Source organism: Zootermopsis nevadensis, unplaced genomic scaffold (assembly GCF_977971745.1).
Source record: "Zootermopsis nevadensis isolate Lab colony 2312 unplaced genomic scaffold, Znev_1.0 Znev_ptg000001l, whole genome shotgun sequence".
Lineage (NCBI taxonomy): Eukaryota > Metazoa > Arthropoda > Insecta > Blattodea > Termopsidae > Zootermopsis > Zootermopsis nevadensis.
This window is the reverse complement of record NW_028259133.1, coordinates 15,899,442-15,925,860: the sequence shown is the minus strand read 5'-3', so window position 1 is coordinate 15,925,860 and position 26,419 is coordinate 15,899,442. Positions and strand designations below refer to the sequence as shown.

The 26,419-nt window shown below is 38.2% G+C and overlaps 1 protein-coding gene and 1 long non-coding RNA gene across 4 annotated transcripts in view; one reads left to right on the top strand and one right to left on the bottom strand.

Moving 5' to 3' along the window:
- Positions 1–26,419, top strand: part of LOC147875216 (uncharacterized) — an 88,952-nt gene that overhangs the window by 12,138 nt on the left and 50,395 nt on the right. The window contains exon 2 of the long non-coding RNA XR_015533954.1: positions 10,262–10,350. This is a non-coding gene — a long non-coding RNA (uncharacterized LOC147875216). The remainder of the gene's footprint in view (positions 1–10,261; positions 10,351–26,419) is intronic.
- LOC110833088 (uncharacterized) overlaps positions 1–26,419 on the bottom strand; it is a 44,048-nt gene that overhangs the window by 10,558 nt on the left and 7,071 nt on the right. For all 3 annotated transcript variants that reach the window (XM_087344173.1, XM_087344179.1, XM_087344176.1), the window contains exons 2-4: positions 18,952–19,009; positions 936–1,045; positions 510–773 (exon numbers count right to left, since the gene is read on the bottom strand). In XM_087344173.1, the coding sequence (XP_087200299.1) occupies positions 510–773; positions 936–1,045; positions 18,952–18,994 (417 nt within the window). In that variant the 5' untranslated portion in view covers positions 18,995–19,009. The remainder of the gene's footprint in view (positions 1–509; positions 774–935; positions 1,046–18,951; positions 19,010–26,419) is intronic.

Here is a 26,419-nt window from a genome sequence, read left to right as displayed (position 1 = left end):
CCTCTCCTAACCCAACCTAACCTAACACAGCCAAACGTAACCTAATGTAAACCAACCTAACCTAACCCAACCCAACCTAACACAACCAAACCTAACCCAATCAAACGTAACTTAACTTAACCTAACCCAGCCTGACACAACTTAACGTAACGTAACACAACCTAATTTAATCTAACCCAGCTTGTGAAATCGCATGTCCTGAAATAGATGTGATCTTGGCATGACTTTGACCTTACAATGGCCTGACATTGACATGACACTCGCCACTCCCAGACCTAAGGTTCCGAAGAAATTGCATGTCATTTTTATGACCTTGACTTTTTAAATGCCTCTAATAGGAATAAGATTGGCCTGACATGGCTGTGACCATGGCATGAACTTGGCATACGTATGACCGACCATTGAAATGACAGTCGCCGCTCCCAGGCCTACATTTTAGAGCCGGTAAGGAATATCCATTAGTTTGTTTCCTGTGCTTTGTAGAAAGGTGGTGTGGTTCGTTTCCCTACCTGACATTTATGCAGTATACTGGCGTAGAAGCCGTCGTGGAGCCCATCACACTTGAAATCAATCTCCTCAGGTACCCGATCGTAGAACGGATACTCGGTGAGGTTATAGCCGTTCAGTTCTCTCGGCAGATTCGGATCGTGAATGTAGTCTTTCTGGGGTATCCCCGTGAGCGGGGACTTGGTGGTCGCGTTGACTTCTACCCCTGCTGCTGGTGCAGAAGGTGGCTGAGTGTCGCTTGAGCTGCCCGTGCTGGAGCCAGCAGCCTGCAGCAGATCGATTTATGAACGGTGGCGGAAGGAGTTTAGACATACGAAACGGTGTAAAAACTATGTAGAATGGATCTTTGCTATTTTGTTTCCAGAGGAACGGCAAGCAGCCTTTTGTAGATAGGGCGTTGCGTGATAGTAACTGGTTAATGTCATTACCTCTTCGTCCGCACTCCTGTTGTCAGCTTCTAAAGGCTTCTGCTTCAGCTTGCTGATCACCAGTGCAGTCCCTTTGAGACACTCCCCAAACGTCGCTAGAAGCAGCAAACCTGATAAAAAGAATTCAGAACATTAGAGATACTAAGTGAAATTTCAGACTCACGAGGCGAGTGTGTCGATGACAGTCTTATGGGGCGTTGCGCCCTGTAGTCTCGTAGAAATTGACCGGCATTTCAGAGGTGTTTACTGTCTCCATCAACAGGGCGATGGTGGATTCTGAGACGTCTGTCTGCTTCTACGAGACGACACGAGGCATCGTCCCAGAAAACAGTCATCTTTATTAAACGTATTGTCTCTGATTCTCTACAAAATTGAGCTGGCTCTTCGTGTAACAACACTACAACTTTTGATAACACTAAATGGACTATGTTACGTTGCTTGTTCCGCGTTGTAGTTAATTATGTTATGAAGAATCTTTAGGTATTCCGCCATCTTCAAACTAACCGCCGTGGAAACCTCAAATTCTACTAAGTGTATTAGCCTTTGAACGTGCACACACGTTTACAAATTTTGAGTGTAGTTGTTTATAATTATAACTGTACTTGTAAAAAAATATATAGCTCACGGGATTTTAAATAGCACAGTATAAATTGTTACCTTGAGAAACGCTGAGCACAATGAAAGTGAATGTTTGGCCCAGTGGTCACAATTAGGACAGGCTGCCTGCAAGTAGGCCACCCGTGAGGTATACGTATTATAATAAACTGAAGAGATTAAAATTCACTGCCACATCTAAGCAATTATGAATTCTGCTACGATCATCATAAACGTGGAATACTGCCTTGGCCTAAACGCAAGAAGCAAGTAATGAGGAGGGAAAGACGAAACAGAAGGATGTAGATGTTTGTATAAATTAGCATTTCACCAGAATGTCTTGCACTCAAGGACAAAGCTACCTGCCTGTGTCTATCGTATTCCGTTGCGTGTACCCTTGTACGTACACGGAAACACGGAAAACGTCACTAAAGCAAAAGGAGACGTTGAAGTTTGCATATAGTTTGTAGATGTAATTAATTCCAAGAATTTTAAATGTGCTTTCGAATGAAAAGAAATGAAAGTAACAATAAAAAACTAAAGTGTATTCTGTAAATAAAATTGACTTTGTTGCCTGAAGGTCTTCCACTAAAATTATAATATTAAAATATAGGCCTATATTCTCCAAGGTTTAAAACTCGTGTTGGCTGGGTGAAAGGTGTAAATAATTAAACCGCCTTTCTTTTGTTAATGGTAACGCCAATTACTTTATCGCAAACGAATTATTCAGTTAGTTTAAGTAACAACATGAAGAAGAGTGAAAGGACATAGCCTAAACCAGGTACTCATTGGAGAAGAGGCTAGATGGACTCCAGGGACGGTTTGGACTTCGTGGCTGCATGTGGAATTGAATCCCGGTCATTCAGCCCGTAGCGTAGTCGATGTTTCGGAATCAGCTCGGCGTCCTCGGCCCTGTCACGTCAGTGTGAAAGGCGAGCGTGTCAAACTGCCGGGCAACAGGACTCGCGAGCTTCGACGTAATGCGTCGTATATCAAAGTAAAGGCATCGTAGCCGTCGACGTTTAATGTATAAAGGGTTAAAACTGATATGTTGAATCTTTAGCCAATTTTTAACGCGCCCCTTTCTCCACTGTACCACGATAACGTAGATATTCGACAAAAGTAGGACAACCAGACTGGAACTGAATTATCGTTGTTATTATTGTCCTTATAATCATAAGTCGTCATTATTAATTACTGAATCTCGGTCACAATATAAGTTGAATATATCTTATGGTGTCGAAAAAACAGTTTACAAGAAACATTTCCTACGCATTCTGCCGATAAGTGTCAATTAAGACTCATGGCATATGACGAACTGGAAAATTGATACAGATACCAACTCCTGCTTTCTAGGTTAAAATTAGAGTTCTGTGTAATGTTATTCGCCTTATCGTATGATTGCTTTCTCTTTGTTCTGTAATTGTGTACCAGCCTGATTAGCCCACAGACATGACAAGGACAACATGGTATCCAGTAGATTTAGAAATTTCCGTAAAGCATATTGTCTCATTTTCCTTTCTCTTAATTTTTCCTTTTAATTAACTTTAGAACCATTCCCAGGCACATAGATTTTGTGCAAGCTTCACCATTACTACTGCAAATTCGAGAAGCCATTTCCACTGCAGATGTTAGTTTTCGTGATCGAGGACTGTTGTTCTTTGTTCCTCCATGTCAATGCTGACCTTTTACCAATCAGTGTCCTTTCATACCGTTTAACGAGTATGTGAAATGTCAGATGTCAGTGACATGTTACTAGCATTTTACAGAACATGTAACAGTTAACCAACCCACTCTAGAATTATAATCGGAAAATAATAAATTATTCAGTCTGAATTTCTATCCAGTTGCCTGCTATACTGAATAATGTTTTATTATCAGAAAATATTTGTATCTTCTTTGCACAAAATAAAAAACAACTTGTAATAATATAGGTTGTGACCTTGGCCTGTCCTTACCGAAACCACAAAACATATAGTTATCATTTGTGATTAAGAGAGTCTGCATTAGAATTTTCGTTCGATCAGATCATATGGGTTCAGTGTATTCTAAACTCTAAATGGAACACAGATATGGGCATTAAAAGAGGCTCCTTGCACATGAAGTGGTACGTGACGTCACAACCCAGAACAACATCGTTACGTCACACTTCTCCACGTGTGTTAAGTGAAGAAGTACAGCTGTTATTATAATTGGCTGCCAATAGAAGCATTCGATAGTTATTCTGATTCTATTATAGACTGAGAGACACGTAGGGTGTGGTAGCATTGCGTCCACTTTCCGTTAGATCATACTTTATAGTTTAGATACAGATGTCACAATTGAAACCCCAGTTAGAACACGTCATCTAATTATGTAATATATCTTGAAGTGTCTGCTATACGGCATGGAAGGTGAGCTCACATATCAGGTCGGTCTTTGGATCTTGGCATCTGATATGACAACTTAAAAACCTGTCGGCAGAATCTAATTACAAAGCAGTTTTACCTAAAAATGTCAATCTTATAATAGTAAGAACCTCTTTAATAAAGAATGTATAAACTTAATCTTTATATTTTTTTTATTTGTGATTTATTTAACGACACTTCCAGTAGCTTAAACTAGTATACTATAGTGTCGAGTGATAAGATGATTAATGAGCTGAAAAGTAGTCGTGGCCTAATTTAAGGCACTATGTCAGCATTTCGTGTGTTTTTTGTGTGTCGAAGAAGTTTCTGTCCCAACTGATTTTCTTTGGATCGAACGTTCGGATTTCATAGAAACCCGGAAATTCCTTGTCCAACTTAGTGACTCCCAGTTCCTGAAAACGGAATTTGTTCCATGGAGTTAGAATTTTTGTGAAATTATTGTAATGGTTACGACTATTAGAATAATTAAAATAACATACATTCTGTCTCCCACTCGGAAACGGTTATAATACAGGCATGCCGCGGTATACGAGTCAAAGGACGCGTAACGCGAGTTCTTGACCTTCCTGTAACAAACTCCCTAAACACCTGAGCCTTTTTCGCGAAAAATACAATAAACGTTAATTTGATTACGTACATTTTCCTTGGAATTGTTTTCAAATACGAGAGTAGGCCTACACGATTTTATCCGATGATTTTCCCTAGAATACTTATATATTAAAATGGGGACTGCGTTCCTGAGCGCTTATTTTTCGGTTGAATGTCATGATTTTCATTTGTCTGAAAGTGAATGTTGAGGCTCTGGGGTTTCTAAATATCAGATAATACACTTGACAAATATCAGTAGTCTACTTCAAATTAGATTGTTCATTTTATCGGCGAGAACGGTCAAAAGAGGAATAACATTTGGCACTGCTCTTTCACCACAAATTTCTCAATGTCTAGGCGTTTATAAATAGAAATGTATATTTACTTTCGTCCTTAAAGTTAACTTATGACGAAACTTGCGGCATTCGGAAAGGTCGTGTTTTAGCGGAACAAACTACCTCCTGTAAGTACTTACAGGAGGTAGTTTGTACAAACGTTACGTGTCAGAGACACTGACGTAACGAACGCTCCAGAACTGTTACGCTATGTACTATACGTTTCTTAACGTATTAATCTGAAAGATACGGTTAAGATGAATCCATACGAGGAAACGTTCATACTTTAATCTCGTATTTATTTCTGATCGCCGAAGAAACAAAATATTCTGTACTAAAGTGGAGAAATTATAACAATAACTAGTGTGTGATGTTTGGACTCTTATGTTCAGTATCATATTCCTCTTTGGGTTTCAGGCTCAATGTTTTTTTTAATGATGACAGACAGTCCTTGAGGAATGCAATTAACTGATTGGCAAATGGTCGGACTGTAGGGTCGCCGTCCTATGTAACTGAAATCGTCACGACGCACGGACATTGTACCACACCCAGGTTTCTTACATTCTTGGCTTCTATAACAGCAACGTACCTGCGGAGTAATTCTCATTAAGACATTCCAACAAGCACCAACCACTTGGACTTCAAAATAAACCAAATATTAATGGGGCAGGAAAAATAACGATTTGCTACTACCAGTACAGAGATTTCAATTCACGTGTAAGTAGGAGCTTCTTTAAGAGGTGTAATGCTTGCGGGCATCCAATCCTTTTTAGATTCAAGAAAACTAATGCTCCAAATGGGCAAAAAGAAGTATTCAGGGAAAAGCGTAGAGGAAAATTACAATGCCCAGTGAAAGTAATCTGTATTATATAAAAGCCAGTTTGTTGCTTGTTTGGTTTAATAGTTATAATATTTGTTGCTGTCACATACGAACTGAGCGCGGACCTCGAAGAAAACATTCCAGATAAAAACGTAATACATACCGAAAACGTAAAGCGGCTGGCAAAAGGTTCACAATAATGACGCCAGATGGTAAAACGTTATACAAGAGGCTAAAGAGGAATTTGGAGTGAATTAGTTTGGTTTTAGGAGACTGCGGTTTCAATGAGCGATTGTCGTGATAGAAGAAGTAAGCACCTCTGAGACGTCCGTCAGTTTCCACGAGATGGCGCTAACAGAAACTGGGGCAATTTCCACAGTATACTACACGCATGACAGAGATGAAAGTGCGCGGGTGCGCTCAAGTGGACGTTACTTCCTGTTAAGCTGTTTGTTCCTATTTCCGTGGCGCACAGTTTGGTTCCGCAAAAATGGTGAAGAATTTAATTTACAATGAATTATTTTCTTTCCTAATATTTACTCCACTTATACATAATTTGTTATTATACAGTTTAGTAGGCATTTAACACTGTTGGGCACAACTTATGCAAATTTATTTTAATTTGATACCGTAGTTTCATTTGTGAAATTGTTTATAGCTATCAGCGTCCTGATGATGGAGTCAGTAAATACCTCTGAAACGTTGTCATTTTTTACTTTTTTCTACACAGCGCAGCAACCCAGAAGACAGTGATCTCAAACTCGCCGCTGCGAAGTCCTGAAATCTCACGAAATTACAAGTAACTGGAACAGTGTATGGCTTGGCAGCAGAACGCAGAGCACGTCTCGCTGCAACCAGCAACACAGGTCTTTCACTTTCATGATCAGGCCAGAAAACAAGTTCGTTGAAATGCTGGAACAGTATCAATGCCGCCAACCTTTCTTGCTCTTGTGGAGCCCTGCCCCATTACATCTTGCTTGTACACTGCAGTACTTATCGTCACAATAAAATATGTCGAAGAATCGAGACGCCTTGTACGTTCCCGTTACACCGAACCCATGTGATTTGGTGAAAGTGTTACCCTTGAAGACTTTGCTGTGTGAATTAAAAAGTCTCTTCTCGGTTTCAGTGATTGTATATCGTTGTTTATAGCCGTGTTTTCGTTGTGTAGAGGCCTACGTACATTTTTCTGCGTCATTTATTGACATTTTTAGCTTTGGTTTTATTGGTATTTCACAATAGCTATGATAGTTTATAGTTTATCTCGCGCATTTGGTTATTCGGTAAAGTAGATGGAGCGTAAAGCTAACTGCTGACCTCCATCTAATACCGAGGTTAAGAGGAAATGGAGCTTTACCTCCATTCTCGCCGATGTGAATAACTCTAAGGGTGAGTAGCTGGATGTGAATTTAATGTTTGTTTATTTATAAGAGAATAGTTAAGCACAGTCATAATTATTCAGTCTAATGAAAAGTTTTACCTCCATGGGGCACCCCAAGTGAACAAATTTTATATAAATTTAGTTCTGTTTATTCGTCAGTTATAATTCCTTGTGCTGAACGCGCCTTTTAATTTTAGGTTATACACTTCTACAATCTTGTTACACCATCATTTGGAACTGCATTTATAATGGACGGAAATTCCGTTCTAAAAAGAATATAATAGATATACATCCTTTAACACGCAACCTGCGCCATACTTTGCCGTTTCTATTGTAGGAACGATGGTAAAGATAAAAACAAATTATAGGATTTTATTTCTGCATATGTTGACTGTACGCACCTACAACATTCTGCCAGAATGCCGTTGAAATAAACCACTGATAAGCGAGACAATCGTTTTATATGACATGATAGAAACCAGCGTCTTCCAAAATAGTAACACGATCAACCTCTTTTTCTTCTTAGCGTGCTGTCTTGTACGTAATTTTGTTCTACCTTTAAATTGTAGGCACATTTAATTTTATTTTATTTACCGCTCCTTGTATGATTTATTTGCTACCGTCTCAAATATACTTACTTAATAGAAAAGTTGACGAAGACATGATGATCATTCTGTTGTTCCGAACAGAATTTTTCATCTTCTCGTGTCCTATCTGAAACCTAAATATTGAAATGTGGGGTCTTAAAATATATATAAACTCGCGTTGTTTTTATGGGTTTGAAACTTGGCCTCTTACCTTGAATATGGTTTAAGAGTGATATATGATTTAGGACTTTCGCGGCGAGTACCATCAATAACATCTTCTCGGGCAATCAGCCGCGTTAGCTGGTCGCCTAGGCGACTTCCGAGGATCCAGTCACATCAGAACCCTGAAGATGCGGACAGAGTTTGTTCCCGAAACGTCGGTTTACTACGGTAACCAGCTAACGCGGTTGATTGCCCGAGAAGATTTTATTGATGGTTTAAGAGTGATTGATATAATGCGCTCAGAAGAATACTTGGAGAAATTATTAGAAAGGTGATTAAATCAGCGAGAAAGAGGTGGGTGAGATATGTAGCAAACTTCTCATGTGATTCCCTCTGTAGTCCTATGTAGGAACAGGAAACGAGCCCAGGAATTCCATTGAGAAGTATACAATTAACAGATAGGGAAGCTCAGTTACTATGTTGTTAGATTCAGACGTTCAATACGATCACCGTAATGCACTGTATGGAGTAGTGGTTTATTGGTAAGACAGAGGGTAAAGTTGTCCTTGCCGAGTAATTAACACTTTACAGCCCATTGTCAGCTATATGCACTACCCGCTTTAACAGTTTGATACTCAACATCTTTGTATTGATCGGTTTTGTATGATTCTCACTGTAAACAAGGATTGTTTCCTTAAACAGCATTACTTAGTTTATCTTGCAATAGAGCAGTGTTGTATTTTCTTTCCGGTACGGATAGAATGCTTAAGTATTATTTGGATGAGCTTCGCCTTCGAAGGGTTAAGCACATCGCCATGAAGACGTGTGGGGGAGTGGTGATTTAGCTGTACGCATTCTTAACCGGACCCTAGGTAGATGTGGGTATATTAGATGTATACGTTCTGTACACATGTGCACCTGGTCCTGGTCTCACGTCTTAGTGTCGTTTGAACTTCAGTCCGCAACAGTCAATGACCTCTAAACTCCTGTGAAGGCATTTAAACCTGATTCTTCAAAACAACGCACGAAGAAAATCAACATACGTGAACATGTGTGGCAGGACTAGACGTTCGCGCATTGATTCCTTTTTTAATGTCGCATGCATTCCCTTTCAGCGGTGTAAGTTTAAACAAGTTTCCGAGCAAGTTATCTCAAGTGTTAACGCTTCTGGCTTGTAGTCAGGAGGCAGCCCGTTGCAACCTCTGCCGCTGCAAGTCTATCCTCACTGATCTAAATAAAATTTGTTTTCTGGGGAGGGGTGTTTAGCTTGATTTATAACTAAGACTTGATCGTTCACTTCCTAAAATTTACACTTTTAATAAAATAATTTTTAGCCGTTTAGGACATAATAGAGTGTCATCACGGCGGAATATTTCATAATTGTAACCTCACCACAACCTATATAACCATTAATATTTCTTACAGAACTTATTGAAATACTTGAGACATGTTACCAATTTAGTATTTTTATTAATTTATCATTCCCCCTGCATGCTACATGCCTTTCTATTCCAGTTTATCCTCCTTGATTTAATAATTAGTTATTACCGCAAAACTACTAGATAAAGATTTCAGTTTACGAAGCGTTTCGGTATATATTTTCCCTTTCAGCCCGATACTTCCTTTTTCTAAGTAGAAGTTGAACAGGTGACTTCAAATTGGTTGAGGGATTTATAAATATCTTATGGAATATATTTCCAAAACTGGTACAGTTTGGTTTGCCTGTTACAGAGAGAGACACTATTCGTAACTAGGGCAAGCGATGTGGTCGTAACACTGTTCCTTAAGGCAGCAACTATTCTCCAATGAAAATTCTATTATAATGCCACATAGATCAAGACAGACCCAAAGGTTGTGTATGTTCTTGACGATGCAATATACAGAGTGTCCCATATGCGGAGTCTGTTACGAAAATATTAGAAATAAAACAGGTCCAGATATTTGTTCCTCCTGTTGTTTGCACTGATTGATGCGATACATCCAACTGCCACAAGCACGCTGAAAAGTCGCTGATGTGACTTCTGCACAGACACGGATATTCTCTTTAAGGTCTTCAATTGTGCATAATCTGTGTACGTAAACGATAGACTTAAGTTGACCCAGTGAAAAAAGTTTAATGGTGTGAGGCTCGGGAATCTTGGTGGCCACTCGAATGCGCCCGTGACGTAGGCCTATGTGTAAATGATTTTTCACTGTGAGACCGGACTTAGGAGACAATCTGCAGATCTGTAATGTGAGTTTTTAAAGTTTGGTAAATCATACACACTGTGGTAGCATGACGGGCAATGTCGACACAGCTAACACCGTTTATGACTTACAGGATTGCGAAGCAGAAAAGTAGCGATGGACATTTGTCGTCAGTACTCTAGGAAACCGATTATGGTCGCCAAACAACCACCAAAGACGGAGAGAAACAATTCTTCCGTTATTTATTTTGTGTTTGTTTTACAGAGATATGTCGAACTCTGGAAGTATCGTAGATGTACGTCAGAAGTGCCGCTTTTATCTGCCGCTGGACTTCCTGGGACGGAAACCGCCATGTGAGTACAGTTTTAAACTAAGTGTGTGTTGTGTTTCCTTCTGGTTTTTGTCTCCTAGGAATCATAATTTTTAATTTTTAAAGGTTATAAAGCTCTCGAGTACCTTCTTCCTGAGACATGAAGGAGCTATCCAATGTATCAAGGAAATTAATATAACCCTGCGCGGATCTGCTAGCTCTGGCCTAGTTCAGAAATTCGTTAGAGAATGAAAACACGCCAAGTTTCACTCCAAATTTAAATAATTTTTATTTTCACGAAATGTAGAATTAATTGTTCTCAGCTGAAAGACCAACTTGATCGCGTACTCGTGTATTTTATCAATATAATTATAACCTGTTCTTTAACATGTAGATTGTGGCCGTACTGGGTGACTGAACCAAGATTTATGTTGTGCGAAAGCCATATAATATGCGTGGAAGAAACTATAAATATACATAATACTTCAGTTAATAACTTATCTTCACTTTGACGGGTGGACTAAATTGTGAAGTGGAATCAAGCGAGTTAGGATAAAATCCAGTCCTTCGAAAGGTAGCGTTTTTAAGAACTAAAATACATTCAACAGACGATGGATTAAAGTTCAAAACGAAGAAAGTAATATAATACCACACCTAAAGATATCCAGAGAAGAATTAAAAAAATACGCCAGTGGTTTTTGAGTCTCGTAGTGAACAGGCACGTGGCAGCTTTCAGATATTTTTTTTCTTCGCCACTGCGCCCTAACAAGCGAAGGGGACTTGTACAATAGTTGACAAAGGTCCGTGTGCTTTCATTCTCCGTACGTCTCTTCTTAAATGCTTTCAGTTTGATCTTCCTTCACAGCTAAAGAATACGTTCTACAACCAAGGAAACGGTAGACCGATTGTTTTATGTATCTTTTACATAGGAGGGGAGAAATTGTGTTAATTTTCTGCCTTGAAGTCGCATGTGTTCACGTTGCGGTCTGTTTAAGAGGCAAAGATGAAGAACCCACTTTGTATTGCTATCCAGTTGGAATACGTGTTTGCGATGGGATGTCCGAAAAGAGATTTTATGTTATTTTTCTCAGTCCTTCAAGATGAATTCCAAACAACTCAAGTTACAGTCGTATCCTTTTTTATATAGAGAAGGATAATTTGTACAGTGTTATGTGCATAACGAGGATATTTGGATTCAAGATATATAAAATAACGAGTATGAAGAAAATCACACAGGCGTTATGGGGAGCGTCATAATTCGTACATTTTACACGACGCTTTTAACTGAATCTGTGAGGCAGGGTTCTTCTTGAGAAACTGACGATCGCTCAGCTGTTTATGAAATTTACTAACTTGTAATTAAGCCGATGGTTCATTACTATGTCCAAACGGACCAAAATTGCCTCTTGCGCTGAGGGAAGAACATTGATCGAGGGATTTCGAGAATGGAGCGCTAAAAAGCACAACATTAAAACAGGCCACATTCTTCCCCTTTCAAATTCTTACATACCCAACATTAATTATCAATCCATGCACAGCGTAGTTAAATAACTTATAATTAACAAACAGCTTCTAGGGTACCGTACAGAATCTTTCTCTCGTCTCTTTCGATGCTAGAAACTTTCGAAGTTGTAGAACGTCGTTAAATAACTTACAAAGAAAGCACCTAATCGTATGATGCCGAGACTAGGAAAGCATGACCGATGTGTGAGAGCGAGGCACTGCGATACGTAACGTCACGTGAGGATGCTGTGTCAGTACACAACTGGGTCATGACTGACAAGTCTTCTGCCGCTGGCCGGATTCAAATGCAGGACACACATTAGCCACGGTTTATTACAGGGATCCTCTGCCATTTAAGGTACTTCATGTAGCAGGATTTGTATGACGTGTTCGAACATACCTTTACGCACTGCTTGCGTAACACTGTCCAATATACTTATGCCACAGAAACTGACAAAGAGTAAATATCGAACCTTTAATATGTACGCATTTCGAAACTTAAGTGCTACCACAGGATGCGATGTATTTGATAGGTACAACTAAGATCACCATGAAAACATGGATTTCGAAAAAAGGATTTATGTACAACTTTGGTAACTTGTTCAATTTCAGTGTGATTTAGAAACCTGAAAATTACTTTTCAGTGAGTTGGAGCATGTTTCATATTAAGCTTTATACCTAAAACTATGTGTGGACGTTGTCCATTGTCTGTGATATATACCAAATACATATATCTCGAGCAATGAACAGTGTCCAAAACACAGTGGTCCTATGTTACCGTAAAAGCCTGAATGTTGGTGAAACCTAGGATTTACCAGATAAACCTAGGTTTTACCAAACAATGTTGGTACAAGTCCAAAAAAAGAGAAATATTCGCGTCTTATTTCGAGGTTTTACCATTCACTGTTGGTGAAACCCAATTTTCGAAGTTTAGAGACATACTTTCCTTATGTAACTTGTATTTTAAAAAAAGTTTAACAGAAGGCAAAATAATAGATAAAACATTGCAAGGAATATAAAAATTGTGAAATAAAAATGTGAGACATTACAATCATCAAAGTACATTTTTGTCACTGCTGTTTCAAGACTTACTTGTTGCAACAAGGTGAGCTAGGACATTTGTAATTACATAACACACCAGAGGATTTACGCAAGCACTTATTTGCTAACCTAACCTAACCTAAAACTACCTGCTTATGGTAAATCCTAACATTTACCAACACCCATTGGTAAGACCCCGAAATAAGACGCGAATAATTCTTTTTCAGACTTTTATCAACAATGTTTTGTAAAACCTAGGTTTGTCTGGTAAATCCTAGGTTTCACAAAGATTCGGGATTTTACTGTAACATAGGACCACTGTGTTGGACACCTTTGTTAAAAAAACTGTTAGAGAGCGATCAAAATCTTTGTGGTAAGTTTCTTGGCGTATACATTTTATTTTATATCAACTCTCGCATTTCCTTCATTAAAGTAGATCAGTAATATGTGATTATGAAATGTAAATTGCAATGTACTCTTGAACATCCGAGGAAGAATCGTATGAAAATCGTGAACAATTGGGATTTTTAAATTTCGGCAACCATTAACACGCACCGAGGTTGACATTTGGATTCTCTGCCTCAGGGTGCAGACTCCACTGAAGCCGTTATTCAGCGTCTGTGCAATACCAGGAAGTGCTGCTGGTAATGTTTACTGCTCTTCTGTCCAAATATTTACGTATCTTTGATGATTTACAAGTTGGTTGCCTTTTTGACGTTTGCATCTCTTTCTTTCTTTTCGTCTGTGTTCAGTTAATTTATTTGTTAGTTTTGTGAATGAAGTTCTGTATTCAGTGCATATGTTTTATTTTACTTTGTACTTTCGTTGTGCCATTTACTACAGCCTAACTACGTAGGCCTAATCGTAATTTCATTGTGATAAACTTTGTCATATATTTATTCAGATTTATACTAATGCTGAGTCAAGATTCCGTTGATTACCAGTACTGAGAACCGAGTAACCTGATCTGTGTTATCGCTAAAGTTGGGTCATTATGCCAGCGTTAGTTTCTCTTACCAGTAGCTTAATTGACATTTCATTCAAGGAGTGTGTTGCAGCGAGACTTTGCATATAGTGCGATGTAGAATTCTGTATGACTGTACAGAAGTGTTAAAGTAGCCTCCAGTAGCCACTGGTTTGCGATCGTAATGTCAGAATAATGAACCTTTTACTGTATAGTTAGCGTCTCACCTTGCAAACTTTTGAACCAGGTGCAGTAACTGCAGACTACACCAATCTCAAACTTTTTAATTTCCCACAACAAGTAGATTACTAAAATCATGAGGAACGCACGAACATATGACACGGAAGCAACAGTAGAGCCAATTAATAAAGGGTCTTTAACGATTCATGGAAATAGATATTTGAAAAATGTGCATTTCTGTCAAGATAATTTTTGTAGACTATAAAAGGACGAAATGTGGTCGTCCGAAAAATTTCTTTTAGCTTTGTTTTTTAATGATAAATAATGGACCTTTGTGTCTATAGGCTAAATATGAAATTGTGTATAAACTTAGATTATAAACATTTTTATAATTTTTTTATCAAATATTGATTATATGTCATTGACTACAAACACCACGAAGGTGAGAAACGTTGACGTCATGTTCAGAAAATTTAATGTAGACAGAATCCGTGATGAATAATTCTTTCCATATAAGAAAATATTAGCAACAATAATAATAATCTGTAACATATTTGGTCAATGTAAAGTAATGAAAATCCTGACGGTAGTGACATTAGATCTGTGCCCATCTACTCACTAGCCCAGTACGCCAACCCATGAGGTAAACTGCATTTAATTATTCGGTTTTAAAGTCAAATTACCTAATTAAGACATTAACAACACGAGATTTTTAGCAGTAATTATTAAATTATTTGATTAGATGATGCATGTATTTATCTTATTGCACAAGATGTACATCTGGCGATAGTGAACAGTAACCAAATTTGGTCCTGAAGATGGCTGCTTTCCTTCTTGCAGTCCGATAAAAGTCTGCCGAAGTTTCAGAGGTGCTTGCCCTGTTGAATGCCCTCATGATGGAGGCAGCAAATATCTCTGACACGTCGGTAGGCTTCTACCAGACAGATTACACGTTGCAACAACCCAGAAGACAGCCATCTTCATACTCGCCATTGTGATAAACTGAAATGTCAACTTTGATCAGTTTATTTCGTTTCAGTGAAAGATTCTTTTTAGCCTTTTTAAAATTCCTAATTACCGCTGAAACCTTGTGTAAATTACATACAAGTTTATGCCAATTTTGTTGTTTGCTTCGATAAGCTACGGGAGAGGACGCAGGTTTTTGAACTTGTCCGTGGCTTACAGTTGGATAGATCCGCTCGTGTTTGCTCTAAGTAAAAGGCCCACAATTCCTAATCGGCATGAAGTTACAAAACAACACGAACTGTTGAAACCAGCAGGTGTAAGAGACCTTTCCTTGCTGTACCTTGTCTCCATGAAAGTGTGTTGCACGATGTTGAAGCCTGTTTCTAGAATCTGTGCGAGATGTTAAGGGTATTGTGTCATCTTACGGGGCGTGAAAGGAGTTTTACATATGCCCATGTGAGTGTTGGACGTTTCTAGCACCTTACTGTATTTAACGACATGTTTAATTTGTATTTCGTAACTACTGCAGTAAAAAGAAAAAAAAATGTCAATGATGTATGCACTTTCCAATTTTGTTGTTCTTATACAAAGAGATAGAATGCATTGCACCATGCTTTATTTGATCAGATCTTGGATACAATGTACATATATAGGAAATAATGGTTTTCCTTACGTGTTGTCTTAAGGATTAAGTTAATTAAATACCAACATAAAATCACTCCGTCGGTGTGATTTAAAGCAGCAGGAGCAATAAATGACAATTATTCGCTTACAATTTTAATTTGGTTGTGTCTAGGTAGTTAAAATTATAATACCTTTTCATAATAAAGTGTAAAAGTCTGCAAACCTCACTGAAAATACATGGATGGGCCAGTTAATTTTTTATTTTGGGACTGTATCACAAAAATTAAATAGATGATACTAATTATGTATTACATAGACGAGTAGATCATACTGTATAGGCGTACTAAAAAAATTAAAATAAATTTTCATAATATGTTGATGGAAAGTGCCCTAGAATAAAATTTATTCTGCACACTGAAAGGAACTTTTTTTCCAATCCTTTTCAACAATAATGTTTGTCGAAACTACACTTCAGTCTTTATTAAGTATCGATAACATTCCACATATCGATCCAACATCCAAATTAACAGCCAAAATTATAGTTCTGATGGTACGGAAAGCCAAAAACATCTACAATTTCTTAGAACTGCCCATTCAGTAGGACTAAAAATACATGTGCATGTTTGGTGATTTATACATCAGGAAGCAGATAGAATTGGACTGACTTCGTGTAACCTCCTAAAGAAAAACCGGAGAAAACCGACTTGTATCTTTAAGATACCCTGTTCAAGTCTCTGTAAGGACAATGAAGGTCGTGGCTGAGGCTTTCGTGATTTTTGTCAGAATGTCCGGGTTAATGCCGGAATAGCGTTTTGAAATATTTCATGGCCGCTTCCTCCGCACTTCTTTCCAGTTAATTATGCAGTTATTTAATTTATACTATAGTTAAATAAGGACAATGTGATATATGGGGAATGTAGCACGCACGGGGAGATTAGAAATGCATGCAAAATTTTGGTTACAAAACCTGAAGGGAGGAGACCATTCGAAAGGCAAAGGCGCAGATGGGAGTATGATATTAAAGTGGGACATTTGTTTCTCGCGAGGGTGAAGATGTTGATCGTGGTATTTTGGGTTGTGACGCTGTCAGGTCTTGGAGTTAGTGATCAAGGTTTCGGAGGAATGTGTCGCCTCCATCTTCACTTCACTACTTTTCGGACAAACATAATGCCCCGGGTTATTCCTGTCAGTGTGACTGGAGTTGCATTGACTCTCTTTTTCTCTTATGTCTTAGGTGATGTAGCTTAAGACTACCAACTTATTCTCTTGTAACAGACAGTATTTCTCAGATAAGCTTACCACGTCATATAAATGACATTTTCATACGTCTTACGATTGAAAATAAATGTGCTTTAATACAAAGACATTCAACATATGAGTTTAGGCGAAACGTTGCTAAGTGTCAAGGCCTCTGTTAAAGAATGTCGAAAGTTTTCTGCAGGCTACTCTTCTGCCATCCTGTCTCAAGGCTGTCCGAAGCACTTTCTTGTATGACATTTTGCCTCTCGGATCCTACCCAATGTGTCGCACAATCGCGAAGGTGAACTGGCTTACTGTCTGTACAGTTGCATTACAGGTAGACTGGTTACATAACCCAACTAGAGATGTAACTTGGGCTCGTCTCATCTGCGTGAAATATGTGTAATTCGGCTAACGGTTTGCTTGTGAATGGGAAGACACGAGAAGAACAACATTATTCGTTTATATCGATTTGTCTTCTTGTAAGACGCAAAGTTGATGAGAAACCACTCCCATAAAAATGTTAAAAATTATTGTTACGTTCTTGAGCGGAAGTAGTGGTAAACTTGGTGACTGTCTTACCAAACCCAAATCTAAATTCTTCCCTCAGGGAAAAATAACAAATTTCGAGGATTGCTGTCTTCTGGGTTGTTGCGCCGTGTAGTCTGTTAGATGTTTACCGACGTTTCAGAGGTCCTTACTGCCCTGATGATGGTGGAAGCAAGGACCTCTGAAACGTCGGTAAACATCTAACAGAATACACGGCGCAACAACCCAGAGGACAGCAATCTTCAGACTTACCGTCGTGAAAACCTCAAATCATACAGACCAAATTTCATTTCACGAAACAAAGGTCAACAGCGATGCAGCCCCACATCTTGCAAGGAATGCATAAATAGTATGATTCGCTGATGTAAGAGCTGTCTTCTATCGGGATTCTAACCTCGTGCCTCTGTTACACACTGGAGTAGTAATAGCTTAAATGCATCACCATATTTGATGGGAACTTGAGGCTTCGGTAATCGGTGTCTGAGTTACTTTCATTAAAACAGTGTAATATTCACCCTATCACATTGCATGCAGCTGTGACGTACTATGGACATTTCTTTGTTATATTAGATGAAATGTTAAAGATCAAAACGTTTTTGTTAGTTTGTATGCCACGCTTTCTAACTCCTCGTCGAAAAGAGATACTAGCGTCACAAAACAAAACACAGGTGCACACGTCGCTTGTATTCGTGTCCGCCACGCTGGTCATGATTTCGCCGCCATATGTATTGTCTCAATATTTATCACCGTGTTCAGATTCGGATTGGTTTACAATTCCGTTCCCAAGACTATATCATTTATAGCTGTTTTACGCGCATTTTCCACGAAGTTTGTAAATGTGAATTCATAATGGGGAGCTTATTTCCATCTGTTCGACTATCCGTCTCAAAGTGCATGACCGATTTTCATTAAGAGTGGTATGGGCGAATTTAATTCCGACCTCTATTAGACCGGCTCTTAAAATTTACATACTTCATTTTAGAATGAAATGTTGCAGACACAACTGAATATATGTTCATTTTTATATAAATAGTAGTTTCTTAGACTTTCAAGAAAATATTATGTGCATATAAAGAACACATCTGTACTCTTTTCCTGTTTACTATTTGGACTCTAGTTACCTGTTCACTCGGGGCTTTCTCTTGTATTACCCATTCAGCAAAAAACAATTAAATTCTTAATTATGTGATTTCCTCTTTTCGTCTTTGCCAATTAGCGTTTAATTTTAGGTATTATTCGCACAAAATAATTAAACGTAGCTGGGAATACAAAGGTTCGAACCTGAATACAGACAATAGTGCTTGCATTTCTCGTGTCGTATTCTATTAAGAACGTCTTTTGTGTGTGTAAAAGAACCTTCAATAACTGAAATGCCTAATTTGTTGTCATCATGAAGACATAGTTCCTTGCTTTAAATCCTATTAATATTATATCGTAGTCGAAGAATGTTTGCTGCTGTGTAGGCCACTTCATAATCGACTTCCTTTTAACCAAATAGCGTATTATATAAGGCAAGACTCAGTCAATTAAGCAAGATAGCTCAAAAGTTTAGAGACTTAATATCAAGGGTAGCTCTACCTGTTAAGAGGTACCAAGACAAGAGAAGCCGGTTCCGCTTCATGACTCTCGACAGGATCTGAAACAGTAAGAAGAAAGAGTTAGAAGACGAGCATCAAAATAACTGCACAAAGCCTCGGTGTATGGAGTAAGCCCAAACTAAACTTAATGATTTCTCAAAACGGAAGACGAGACAAAACATGTCATCAAGATCCATTCCGTTTAGTGTAAAAGGATTTCAGTTCATTGTGCATTTAACAATACGTAGAAAAGACACCATTCAAGTTTCATACCGTTAATTATCTCTGCCCTTTCTTCCCTGAGTTAATGATTTTGCAGTGACTTTAACTGTCCTGGATTCTCCGACATCAAGGCGATTCATCGCCCTGATGACGGAGGCAGTATGACCTCCGAAACGTTGGTAAACATCTACCATACTACACGGCGTAACAAGCCAGAAGACAGAAATCTTCAGAATCATCGCCCTGATGACGGAGGCAGTATGACCTCCGAAACGTTGGTAAACATCTACCATACTACACGGCGTAACAAGCCAGAAGACAGAAATCTTCAGAATCATATTAATACTTATCTTCGTGCAGTAAGATTCATTGGTTATGAGAACCGAATTTAATTTGGTAGAAATGCTTGTTAGGGATGTGTTACAGTGGTAACGAATAAGGGGGCGTATTACACAAACACACGAACGTGAGTTTCGTGTGGACACGAAATCGGAACACTGCGATGCATCTGAACTACATGGGGCGCGTGGTACTCGCCACGGAGAAAGTGAAAGTGCACTGAGCTGATGGAAATGTGAAGACTTCCGTAACACCGCGTACATCTGTCTGTCTGTCTGTTCTCTCATTCAACGGCTCGATATAACACTCGATGCTTCGTGAGTTGCTGTGGGCTTTTAAGGCCCGTAGACGGGTACATTAGTTGAATGGATGAAATATCGCAATGCCGAAACTTCAGTGAATGGAATAAGTGTAACATTATAACACTCCAGCGGTTGTTGTATGTGCTACTATTCAGAATTATTTGACTGGTTCCGTTAATGATTTATTGCTGAGTGCCCGAATCGTTTTATTGGGTTTGTTGATAATCTTAAAGGATTTACTTTGAATGACGTGATTAAAGCTTTATTAGAAGATCCGTGGTGAATTCTGAGAAACGACCTCAAACGAATGTTTAATGCACGAATTAACTAAATTTCATTTTTAGTTAAATTTACATCACATTGAAGTCTGATCGAATGACTGACTCATCAGTTCAGCTTTATGGTTCGCCAAAATTCTTAATCAATGTTAAATTTACGTAACGAAGTACGGAGTTTTGTTATTTTTAATATTTAACTACAGTGATGTTTTCATGATTGAACACCATATTTACATAAGGTTTTTTATTTGTGGTTTATTTCACGATTCTGTAAGTTCTATTTAGTTTATTAAAATGTGTTTATTTCATTAATTTTATGTGTGTATACGTATTTTTTGGAGACACTTGTATTTAAGAGTAGACTGATCGATCTGAAAGAACGAAAGGGGCCATACAAGAGACCATTTTTCGGAACCATACAAAGCAAGAAAGGGGGAATATGAAAGTATTTGTAAACTGTGTGATTAAGTAATATAAGGTAATTCCGGGAGAGATGCCGCACTTTTTGCAACATTTGTTTTAACTCAATCCGAAAAAGGTCAAAACGGCTGAAAATTCAAAGTTATTATATTTAAGATCTCTATTATACTAATCCGTAAACAAAATATCTAAAGCAAATTAATTCTCAGAGATACAGGGCGATAAAAAAAAGTTGTCTTTGCGGCATCTCTCCCGGACATGCCGGGAGAGATGCCGCTCTTTGAAAACATCCTTGAATTCAAAAAGAAACATATGTAAATGAAAACTGATGAACTTCATTCAACGTAATTAATTAATGTGAACATTAAAATAGAAAAAAATATGTGAATAACAATACAAATTGAAAAGTTAATAAATATTCAAATGAAATTTCAATTATCAAGTACATTGAAAGCAAAATTTTCCAGTGGTTGCTTGGAGTCAAAGCTTAAACCAGCGAATTTAGAGTCTAAGCGTTAGTCAATGAAATTTTTACGGAGAGCAGAACTCATGCAGCCAGCTTTTGCAACAGTTTTCCCAGTACTCACAGCACTTGTTGATGTTACAGTTTTCAGGGGTCTCTTGATCAGAACTTTTTTTTAAAGTTTTTAAACCTTGTAGACCTGAAGTACTCGGACTGTTCACCTTTGCCTTTTTCCTCTGCTTTTTGACTTCGTTTCCTCTTTGCTTCTTTCGCATTTCCTCTATGTTGGTTGTTTCAGTGAGGACAGAAGCCAGTTGCCTACTTTCAGTTGAGTTTTTTCCTCGGTATTTTCAGCACTGGACTAATTTTCCTCAATAATATAAGATAATGCAATAGAACAGGCATTTTTGAGTACTCTATATTGTATATGTATGATTTTTTAAATCAGATGCGGTATTTTTTTAAGTGCGGCATCTCTCCCTTAATTTCTTGCGGCGTCTCTCCTTATCTTCAGGGAGAGACGCCGCGCCCTCCCACTTGCCTTACCCAATGACCAACATGGCGGCCACGTCGTGCAAAGTCAAGACCAGCAACGCTGGAAACCTCTAATGTATCGTGATTTCATAGTTACTTCGACTGGAATTAATAAAGACACATCTTATGAACAGCAGAAATAACTTTGAGCACAAAATTAACAAACTCACCGCATAAAATCAGTTATAACTCTTGCAAAACAGCACTGATTTTCAATGCGTCCACTCACAACATTTCTCTTGGCTCACTGAACAAGGACATGTACTGACATCGGAATAGGATTAACGGAACCCACCGAATTAAAAAATGCGGCGTCTCTCCCGCCGCGGCATCTCTCCCGGATTTACCTTATGCCAGACGTATTATGTCTTCGGCTAGAAGGAACGTCTGATGATGGACACAGTTTCAGGTAATCCACTGGCGTGAGATAAGATTTTTCTTACGTGTAGTGATTACGTTACGCTGACATACTTCGGAAGGCCGCGAATGTGGGCAGATAACAGATAAGTGTATGAATGTTCTCAGCCACATTTCTTCACCCACGCATTTAACACCAGTTGACTTCCATATAGGACAGAAAAGGTGTAGTTAGGCGCATGATAATTAGCGCTTTCACTATCCACTTCATCAGACATATTTTAGTGATGCAACAGACAGTTCGTGAGTCGCAATCTGGAGATCACAGGATCAAAACTAGTTTCGTACGTTCTGTCATAAACGTTTATGTTTCTCCGTCCATCAAGTCCAATTCTTTAATCCTGGAGTTTTGATATTTAAAATAATTTATTTGCGTATTGTTTCTAGTAGTAGTTCGACAATTCTGTAGTTTTCTTGAGAATTCGGGCAGGTATAACAAGTACCATTTTTATTTAGGATGCGATAAATAAAACATATAAAGGAAACGAACGACTGATGTAGTTGGACCGTGTTGCGATTTTAAGTATTGAAGACTTTACCGGAAACAAAATACCCCATTATTTTTTAAGATTTTATGAGAATAAATTGGACAACATTTTTCCCTGTGCTTTCTATTGTTATTATATATTTTATATTGATTTATATCCTTTAAAATATTTTTGTAAACGAAATTTTATTTAACAAATTTATTTAGTAAAAACAAGTTCCACTCTCCGAAAATCTTTGAGATATTATCTGTCAAAATGCTATTTACAACGCTAAAATTCTCACTCATGGCAAGTTTAAACTATTTATCAACTAAAGGATTTTTAGTTTTGCGTGTAAAAGTATGCATAATTTTCAAGCTCTGTATGTGTATGGTTAGATGCATGTGGACGGAGTAGTTATGTTTTATCTCTGCCGCTTCGCCTGACTCTGCTTGTCGCGAAACTGCTAAACATTCCCTGCAAGTGCGCAGTGGGTTGAAAGTAAATGCAAACTACTCATTAAACAATTGTAACGGCTCTGGTAGTCTTAACATATGATTTATATGCTGTGCCAGTAGGAAGAAATGTCATGTCTGGGGTGTAGTGTTAAAACGAAAGTGGCCGATAACGGAGCGTGCTGCTGGTATCGCCTGCTTGGAATGCATATTTCCAGGAGCGTGCAGTGTATTATAAGCGGGATACACAGTTTGCCCTGTTGAAGTCGTAGACATTATTTATATAACCCGAAAGTAGACACATATCTTAGGACTAGATCGTAAAAGCGTACAGTGTAGACCTACAATTAACAGGAGTTTTCGGCAGACGGAATTGTGGGTAAATGACATGTATAAACAGAAGTAAACTGACAAAACTTCTTCACTTTGAGATTATCCTTGGAAGCAGATTCTTCAGTAAACTGAATAATTGTGACTACGACGATCTCTTTCCTTAAATAAACGTACATTGAATAAAACAAAATTGAGGTCAGCGCATTCCGTACTGAGTCAAGAGTTTCTTTGTTTTTTTTTAATTGTTGCAATCTTTTACTGAAACAGTTGAAGCATTTGTTCATGTGTTGAAAGACTTACTGTGGTCAGATCATAAAAAAAATTACGCTCATACCTAAAGCAGTTTGAAATTTCCAGGCCTAAATTAAATTTTAAATGCCCTCACTGATTTTCGTAAAATTATTCAGTACACAATTTAATCGAAAGTGGTTTTATCTGTTTGCGAATTTTTTCTTGCATGCGAAAAGACGGGCGGACAAAGCGATTTTAACAGGCGCGCCGCGGGGTTGCGTCTGCGCCTAAGCAGAGCACATTCTAGCACTTTTACTCATTAACATACCATTACGAGTATAAAACTACAGTGGTGCCTGAGGTTTGTGTCTTTCGACACGTGTTCCCAGCATTATTAGCGACTACGTGTACTGTCTTGTTGTTTATTGTGTTAAAATTACGAAAACACTGAGAACGATTTATGCAAAAAAAGTAGGAAAACTACTGCAAATGTAAGGCAAAATGACTTGGTTTGTGAACACGCTATAAGCTCTCAGATTTCATAAATGCAGAAAATGTCTTGGCGCGCTAAGTAACGTTTGCTTTTCAAAGAAGACGTTGCTGTTACATACATATTTGGAGCTTTTCTCTCAGGGTCCATATTCGGCCAAGAAGCCCAAATTTGCACACTGTAGATAGTGTAAAGCTGTCGTTATTTTAACAAATCGCTGTTGTGAATACAATCTAGTACATTCAGATGAGGAAATTTGAATGACTGAGTAAGCGTTGAACTAATTTACGCATGTTGAAAGAACTACGAAGTTTATTCTTTTGAACGTGGAATTTGATGCGGAAATAAAACTTCTTTTGAGTCGTCACTTCCTCGATAAGTGTAAAGCATAATTGGCAGCCAGACACACAGTTTTTTAATAAGATATTATAAAAACTAAACGGTTCGTTTAATGTACAGAGAACTTGTGTGAAGGTGGTATGAAATGAAAGCCGACAAAACGTTGCTCTGTCACAGGACTGCTGGGGCCGCTTTCATGAAAGTGCTTCGTAGCTCCTACCTCTCGTTTCGCAAACAGCTTCTTACATTGCTGTTCCAACTCTTGACACCGATGTAGAATATTTTTATTAGCTCTTTGCACGAACTGCGTTTATTTATTTTGTTGTGCGCGTTTGATGTACAAGGAGTCTCCCACATAACCCTTGCTGAACGAACTGTATAAAGTGACGGCATAGTACTTCTAGGTTATGACGCCGTCTTGGTTCGTACCAACGTTTCGGATAAACATGCCGTCTCAATCTTCAGGATTTTGCCGTGTGAACTTACAAACTTGCCTAAAGTGAGAGAATACTAAGGAAATCCGTCCAAACCATCCGCCAGTCTGCGTACTTTCGACCATATATCTAACCGTTCGCGTGGTCCATCCGCGATACCACGTACCAGATCGCGATAAAATTTAATATTCGTGGGTTACACAGAATGTTGTCTGGCAAATTTAGTTTCTATACTCATCGGTCCGGTAAAACCGCTTTATTTTATCTTGCGTTAAAAAGGCTCTTTTTCTAAAAGAAATATTTCTCGCCATGCAAGAAACAGGTCCATTACATGACGTATAAGTCTCTTGAATGTCTGTTTTTTTTGGACATCATATGTAATTCATCCAATGGATTACTAGTGCAATTATTAACAACTACTATGCAACTGTATGTTCTGTGATACTCTTTGCAACAATATATGTTCGTACTGAACGTCAAAATTAAATAAGGTGGACTATGCACAATTAAAATAGCGCATTTTGAATTATGTGTATTCTGAATTTGAGGACACCCTTCAACCCTCGCTGATACAAATTTCTGTTTCTAGCGTTCACTTCACATCATAATAAGAATCCATTTCGTAGACGTATCACTCTATTAACAGAATGTTTCCGAGTTCAAATTTAGCTATACGAAATGAAATAGAAGACTGATATTATTATGTTCAAGCATCATGTGGGTTTATTAATTTTTACTATATTATTTCTAAAGACTGTTAAACGTAGTGATGGGTTTTATAAACAAATGTTTTAAAACTGCAATTTCAATTTACTCTTTTACTTGGACTCAGAAGCCCATATTACGATATATATATTTATTGAGTGGCGGTAATTGGTTTCAATTTTGTTCAGAATTGCATGAACGTCTACCAAAACAAACCATTTCGTTAGGAAATAATCACAACACTTGATAGAATGGCATAGAATTAAAATTCTTCGTCGGGTAAAATTGAAACGATTTTCTCAGTACTTGAACTAACACTGGTCTGCTAGTACTTTTAGAACGGGGGGGGGGGGACTAACTTTTTTTTCTGAGACCTGAAGGGTTTATTTCGAAATTCCCTCGAAACGGAAGCCCTCAAAAGAAAATTCGTGGTGTAGTGGTCTGGCGAAGAAACAGCTTTCTTTGTCGTTATTTGAATCGGTGTAGACACACGCCAGATTGCTAATAAACAGAAACTGTATTATTCTGGTGTTACGTCTTGTGAACATTGGTTTCCAATCTGAATGCGGCAGGCAGTATCACACACCACAAGGAAAAAGTGCAATGGAGGAGGTAGCGTTAGGCAAGTATGCAAACACCAACTTTCCCTTTCCAGCGCGAGCCAGGCTACTCCACTTACAGAAAGAGTGGTACATTACCCTCACCATAGCGACGGCAGGACCACATTGACCAACGAATTGTGGGTTCCAGCACATTCTACTTTACAGGCTACGCAATACTCAGGGTCTGAGCATATAAAGGTCTCTTTAAATCATAGCAAATAAAACATCCCAACGAGATAAACAATAGTGGAGATACTGTACTATATAGATTCCTTTGTTATATCTATTATCGTTATCTTCATTGCCTGTCAGACTTTAGGAGTTTCCGAATACTTAACGTATTTTTTAAAATTAAATTTTAATAAGTCTTAAAAATATAACTATGGAAGATATTAAAACTTTCCTCATTTTAAAAATTATGAAGCTCAATACCATGGC